This window comes from Penaeus chinensis, chromosome 22 (assembly GCF_019202785.1).
Source record: "Penaeus chinensis breed Huanghai No. 1 chromosome 22, ASM1920278v2, whole genome shotgun sequence".
In the NCBI taxonomy this organism is placed as follows: domain Eukaryota; kingdom Metazoa; phylum Arthropoda; class Malacostraca; order Decapoda; family Penaeidae; genus Penaeus; species Penaeus chinensis.
Genome location: NC_061840.1, coordinates 20,343,604 through 20,351,103, shown reverse-complemented (window position 1 = coordinate 20,351,103; position 7,500 = coordinate 20,343,604). Strand labels below are relative to the sequence as shown.

At 39.2% G+C, this 7,500-nt stretch overlaps 2 protein-coding genes across 2 annotated transcripts in view; one reads left to right on the top strand and one right to left on the bottom strand.

The window, feature by feature from the left end:
* Positions 1-7,500, top strand: part of LOC125037048 (peroxidase-like) — a 49,830-nt gene that overhangs the window by 22,738 nt on the left and 19,592 nt on the right. The window lies entirely within an intron of this gene.
* On the bottom strand, positions 2,814-3,710 carry LOC125036990 (KRAB-A domain-containing protein 2-like). Its single transcript, XM_047629950.1, has one exon. It carries the CDS (start codon positions 3,708-3,710, stop codon positions 2,814-2,816), a length of 897 nt encoding a protein of 298 aa, XP_047485906.1.

Here is a 7,500-nt window from a genome sequence, read left to right as displayed (position 1 = left end):
CTTTTGCATACACACGAAAATGATAACATGATAACTGATCTGAGGCTGATACGTGACTTAGTTAATGTTAGTATTTAGTCTATATTCTGATCGTGCAAAAGCGGCCTATATTGTGGAAGAATATACAGGTTAAATAATGATGATGATGATGGTAATGATTATTGTTGTTGTTGTTGTTATGATTATCATCATTATTATTATTATTATTATTATTATTGCCATTGTTATTATTATTTGCTATTATTATTTTCAATGCCATCAGTATTATTATTATTGTTATTATCAACATTATTATTCTTATTATTATTATTATTATTATTAGTATTATTATTATTGTAGTGAATTTCCCTGGCTTCAGGCGGGTCCTCCCGCAGGCTTCCGGGCCGCCTGTTCCCCTGACGATTACGAATCTCTATAGAAAATCTACTGACTCCTCTGCCCTGCACTATGAAGTGGTTTTCCTGTTTTCCTGTGTTTATATGTTGTTTTTTTATAAGAATAAACCTGTGTTTGTATACCCCTTTGACTTACTTTTCTCATTGGTCCGTGATCTATATATACACTACTTCTACTATAAGTAACACTACTTGTTTACTACTTACCTTATGTTCCATACTTACCTTGTCTTATTCTTGCCTTTTTGCCTTCGACTAATTCACCTTCGTGTTTTCTCGTTTTCTCTCACGGATCCCTTCTTTCACGTTTTCATACTTTCCTGTCATTTATTTATTTTACGTGCCCATATTTGTACAGTTTTACTATTAATTTTATTTTATTTATTTTAAAACTTATTTTTAACTCGCAATACACTATTTAATAAATTAAACTTAATGCATTATGGGTACAACCTCACCAAGCGCGGGAAGCCCCCAGTATAAAAGGTCAAGCCAGGTCGGTCAGAGAGGAAAGAGGCTTTTGTGTGGTGACAGATCGTTGGATTTTTAGCTGGCTGATGTTTCTCGAGCAGTGGCGGGTTGCCTCTGTATATCAAGTAAGTGTATGGTGTGTTGTCGTGTATATTGGTTGTGTTCAGAAAGACTTGTGCGTAATAAATGTATAATATGGATGCTCTTTTTATGTTGCCTTTTTAGTCAGACAGTGATGTTATTATTTTCTTATTTTATTGTAACTACGGGATCACTTTCAAATCACCTGAGAGTAATCACCCAAAAAACACCAAACCCATTGGAGGTTACCTGTAGTTGGGTAACACGCTACCAAACTAACATCTCAAACTCTACGGAGTTTTGATTATCCACTACAATTATTATTATTATCATTAATACTATTGATATTATAATTATTTTTATTATCATTATTGTTGTTGTTATTATTGTTGTTGTTAGAATATTAGTAGTATTATGTAATGAGTCATATTAAAAACATAAAGAACTCTTCCCCCAAAGATGTCCGCGCAAGTCAAACCACAGGTAAAAAAGACGGAGAAGATAGGAAATCAAGAGTTATTTACTTACGAAAAACATATTAGCTGTTACTGACTCTGAAAATAATCTATTCCAAAATCTACGAATACCAGCTGTTGTTGTTGCGAATTCGAGAAGATGGTTTACTAAACGTTTCATTCAAATCTTCAGTTTCACCGGCCTTTACAAACGTTTCGATTAACGTTTCGACTGATAGCGTAGCCAACAAAGACGTGTCTCGGTATATTAGTATTACTTGCTATTATTTTATAGACTATTTTTTCTTAAAGAAACATATATTTTAAAAACAGTTTTCACTAGCTTTGGCGCAAATTTGGAGAAAAAAAAATATGTGAAACGATTTTTCATCAATAAAAGTTTTTTTGTTTTATCATTATTCAACTCCGATTTCCCCAACATGAAATTATTTGTATTATCGTCTATTTCAGTTAGTGACTGTAACGGCCAAGGATGCGATCGCCCATCAAATATTTCTCTAGAATTTACTCGTTAAAGTAAAGCTGTGATTTTGTTGTTGATCATTTGTGGTTGATTTATTGCTCTGTATATCCGTAGCTTCGTCTTAGTTGCTATTTCAAAAAGTATTTTTGAAATAGCATGTTCATGATTATTATCATCAGTTGTATTTTTGTTATCCTAAAGGGGCTGCGATTGTTACTTAAACATATAGTATATATGTTACAGTAAAGTTGTGAAATTAGGGATATCAATAAATTCATGAAATCACTGTTTCACTTGGGGATTTCATGTATTTACTGAAATGTCCAGGAAATTCACGAAATCCCTGAATTGGGAGGTCAGGGATTTCATGAAATTACTGTTGCGATCGTTTTTCACATGTGTGGATGATGTGTGGATGAGCAAGGGTTAGAATTATGAACTTCAATAATGTCCTAAATAACATTAATAGAACTGCTGTCACAAGGAGCGTCTTTCGGATTAAAACTATTTGAAAAATCCATTATTTTAGTTCCTAATAATAACATGACAACAGGTATCTATAACATTAATTTTATACATTTGTTAATTTATAAGAGCATACATATATTGCTATATCATAACTATTTATTACATTGCTATCTGGATACCTGACGGTTATTCACCAATCAGCATTTATTAGCACAGTTGACACTTCCATGGCACCAAGAGTCACATTTCACTTTAGCTTTTAGTTGAACATTTCTTCAGACCACTATAGTTGCATCTAGTGAATCCCTGATCACCACATGCAGATTGTGCAGTAACAGCTTCTCGGAGTGACACTGCAGTATCCTGATTTACGTCATCTTCTGTCAGCAAACGCTGGGGGCAGAGGTTAAACTGGTTTCTAGAATACTGACCCTTTGGAACACCCGACTTCACAGCGATCTAATACTGGTCATTGTCCAAATCTCTGCTGACAATAATACTCAGGATATTCCGTGGATCTCCTCTACCACGATCCACAGCTGGAATTGGGACAGCAACATTGTCACCAGGTTCACCAACCTTAAAGTCTAAGTGACTACATTTGACTATTCGCTCAGCTCGGGATACCTGCCCTCTGTATGCCTCCACTCCACGTTTCTGAATTTGGTCTTGGTGATCCTGAAGTATCTGAGGAGCTTGAACAATGGCATCAACAGAAAGTGCCTCAGTCACTTCAGTGGTCAATAAATCATTATTGTCACTTGTAGTCGTTTCGCTAGTGGTCACTGAACCAGTAGAATTTGCAGCAGAACCTGTTGTTGCTATATCACCTCCTGACATAGATACTATGAGATCATCTTCACTCTCCAACCATGAGACAACTTCTGTGGGTAGAGGTGAAGAAGTCAGGCCAACTCTGGCTTCACAACCAAGCATAGCAGAGTATGGAGAGCATTTTATCCCTGAATGATGAGCAGCATCCTTAATGTCACCATTCGCACGTTCCACAGAACCTTGACTTTGTGGATGTCCGGGATTCCCATGAACCATGGTGAGACTTGGCCACATTTCTTTTAGCTCAGTAATTACCCTGGATGTGAACTCTGAGCCATTATTACCTTTAAGAACAGCAGGGACACCCATGAGAAGGAAGATATTTACAAGCTGGAAGGCAACCTCTGCAGTACGTTTGGTTTGAAGAGATCGAAGAATGTAGAATTTGGTGAGATGGTCTTGGTACACCATGATCCATTTAAAGTTAGAGTGTGGCATTGATTGCATGTCAATCAAATCAACCTGGCCCCTAGATGCAAATTCCTTGCTGAGGATAGGACGCACCACAACACCCTTGGTCATTGGTCTTTTCCTTTTCTTCTGACATTCCTCACACAGCGATTTGAAGAGCTGATGCCATATTTTCGTTGTAACTCCTTAATCATGCGATCACGCCCACCATGTCCTGTTGCAATATGACCACGTTTGATGATGTCAAAAGTCTCTCAATAGTTACATAATACAGGGGTGGCTCATCTGCATTTGTCCGTTTGTTTTAAGCTTTTCCACGTCACCACACTGGAGGACTTCATATGTGTAAAGAAATAGAATGCATTAATTCAGTTAAACTATTTTAGAGCAAATATTATTCTTATTTGCTCCATAAATGTTCAAGTCAGTGACTAGAGTTTAGGGCAGCAGTTACTACAAAGAAATACGAACCATAGATTGATCATGTCATATGACATGCTTACAAAACATATCTGTCAGTCTGCATGAAGTAGTCAAACAATATGTGAGCTAGCTAAAACAATTATGATTTTAATCCTTACAGCGCTTATTTATTTTCATGAAAAATTGATCAGTATTACTTGTAGTCTCTGTTACCCCATGTTCTGGCTCCTACTGCAGCCAGACCATGGAGAAACTGAGACTACAAGATATACTGGTCATAGTCATCAAACAGAATTTCATACCAAATGCTACATAGGTGTCACACGTGGGATTTCTTGCTGACATTACCTCTAGGTTTGGAATTGGTGCTCCGTCAGAGAAACTTTCTCTGTTATCTGACAGTAACCATAAAAGTAACACCAATAATTAACATTAGTCACTTCTCTTCATATGACTATTTGCTGATGAAGATTTAATGCTGTCTATCCTTTTGTAGTACTCAGCCTTTGGGATAAGATATTTCTTGCTTTCTTCTTAACATTTGAACAGCTCACTCTTGAATCTCTCTTCAATACTGTTAGAAGCCATCTTGGACAGCGCGAAAATTAAAGGGAGGTTTAAAAGCAATTCACAGGTCTGAAGAGGAAAGGATAAGGATAAGTCCGATATGCGAAGCTGAGCTTCGCCCGTGCTATGCCCATGAGAGGAGCCCGGCCTGTGTCGACTATGTCGACTCGCTAACGTGTGTCAGCTGGTGCTGACTCGGCTTTTGTCCTTACCCGCCGTGGTGCCCAGCCACAGCAGTAACCTCCAGGCGACAATTGCAACTTCTCGCGCCTGGCGGGGCGCGAACCGCCGACCCCTCGGATGAGAGGCCGGCACGTTACCACTGTACTTGCCCGGAAGCTAAGAGGAAAGGGAAAGGGGAAAGGGAGAGGAGGATGTATAAAAGAGAGAGGAAAGGCAACGCGGTGACACGGGGCAGGTGAGGACAGACGAACAGAAGCGAAGGGAGGTCAAATCAGGTTGGAGGATTGAACGGACTAAGCGCAGGGTAGCCGGCATAAGGGAGAGGGTGGAGGATGTGGGAAGCGAGGAGTCTATCGGCAGGAGAATAGCCGCTGTTGAAATTAGGCAGCAGCTTTATTAAGGAGGGTTCCACTAGTCTGTGGGCGTGAACATCAGCGGAAGGAAAGACAGTTCGCGCCGCTGCCCTGGATAACGCGACGTCGAGAACATGACAAGGGTAGCCCAGTTTGGAGAACGAAAGACACAGGAAGTCGATCTCTATAACCAGGTACTGGGGGTCACAGGTGCGGAGAAATAGCGAAGTGGCAACACCTCTCTTTATATGGAGAGGATGGTATGAGTAGAGATGTATGGACATACCACTAAGCAGTTTTAATCTAGTTTTGCATTGTGGGTTTTCCTACCATAGTATCAACACGGTAGAGTGTTTTACCATCCACTTAAACTTATGTAATAACCCAACTAGGTAGGGATGCAATACCTATATAAAGCAACTCATGGGCATGAATTAAAAAAAAAAAAAATTCATCAAAATATATTTTCTGATTTCATAGTCTTACTGAAGCCATCCAGTTAGATAGTGTAAAAGCAAGGATATTATTTCAGGGATTTCGTAAATTTCCTGGATATTTTCAGTAAATTCATGAAATCCCCAAGTGAAACAGTGATTTCATGAATTTACTGAATATTTTAGGGATTTCATGAAATCCTTGATTTCACAACTTAACTATAACACACACACACACACACACACACACACACACACTTATATATATACCGTATAGTATAGTCGTATGTGTGTATATATATATATGTATATGTGTGTATATATATATATATATATACATTTACTTCTTGATGGAGCCATTTGTTTAACCACATTTCACAAAACAAAACTACAATGAACGGTACATTTTCAAATATTACAGTAATACCTTAACCTTTCAAAAGCACCCCTTAAAGAGTCATGATTCATTTAGTTGGGATGGAACAACCTGTGCCGTCACTTTGCACCGGCGGTAGAGTATCCTCATCAGGGTGCGGGCCAAGACAAAGCTAATATAGAGGACAAGCTAATGCCATGCAGGAGGTGCCCCCACTTCACATCATCGACGTAATGCAAGGCAATGGCAAGGTCCCGCGTAGCTTGGTTCCAGCAGTACCACAGGAGTTGCCAAAATGAAGTTAAAGAGAATGACAAACTGTCTGAGGAACACCAGTTCTGAATTTCTCCTCAGGTTTTACTGCCGCTGGTATCTAGATAATACTTTTGACGATGAGATGAACCATATATATATATATATATATATATATATATATATATATATATATATATACATGTGTATATATAAGTATTCATAAATATATATATACATATATATGTGTGTGTGTGTGTCTATACATATATATGCTCAAACATGTCCCTCTCTCTCTATATATGTGTGTATATATATGCTGAGATTTTTATATGTGTGTGTGTGTGTGTGTGTGTGTGCGTGTGTGTGTCTATTTATATGTATAAATATGAAAGATGGAATAATGCAATACCGCATTGATATAGATGTATAACAATCCTCCCTGACCTAGCCTCGAACCTAGGTCACTCCGGGTATGAGAGCCGGAGGGCCAGTACTAATCCAACCATGCCACACGACCCATTTAAAGGAGTGTGCAACTAGGATCTAACTAGCTTCCATAGACATTACCTATCTACTCATACATGAGTAATGATAGCGAGGTTTTACACAGCATATATATAGAGAGAGGGACATGTTTGAGCATATATATGTATATATGTCTGCTGGAGATGATGACTATCGCTGTGGCCCGGCTAGTAATAGGGGTAGCCAACCACACTGATCGTGCCGCTACCAGTCCTTCTCACCTCCGAGAGAGCAGATACCTCAACTCTCACCTGCTTCAGTTCCCTCGATAGCAGTGGGAACCGATTATCCTGTCGCAAAGAGTGGACGTTCCAAGCCCCCACCCTGTCAGCCCGCCTCAGATTTAGCCACAGGCAGTCACTCCGGGTGACAACGGGGCAAGGGTTAGTACGAAGCCAGGGGTGCCCACACGCCGGAGGGCCATGAATCGGTACCTTTAGGCACCCCTGCTGCTCCAAGAGCCTCCACAGCTCAGCCTAGGACCACAAGGTACCTAGTTTCCATGGGCGGCCACGAGGAAGTCTTGAAGTTGGAAAGGCTATGAGCTGGCAGGAGAGACTTACGAACATCTGCTCCCTTTTCGCAACAGGCTAACCAGCGGTTGGCATGCAAGCGCTTAACACTATCTAGAATTAGATACAATTACTTCAGCAAGTAACTGAAAATAAAACAAGTAGTTTTCTGTTTCTCTCCCTCTCCTTTTCTTCATTCTATTTATGCTCTCTAAGATTATGTTAAGTTTGGTTATAATTGTAAAGTATCGATATCACATTAAGAAAAATTCA

Coding starts and splice junctions, on each gene's coding strand:
- LOC125036990 (XM_047629950.1), bottom strand. CDS start 3,710: ATGACCAAGGGTGTTGTGGTGCGTCCTATCCTCAGCAAGGAATTTGCA.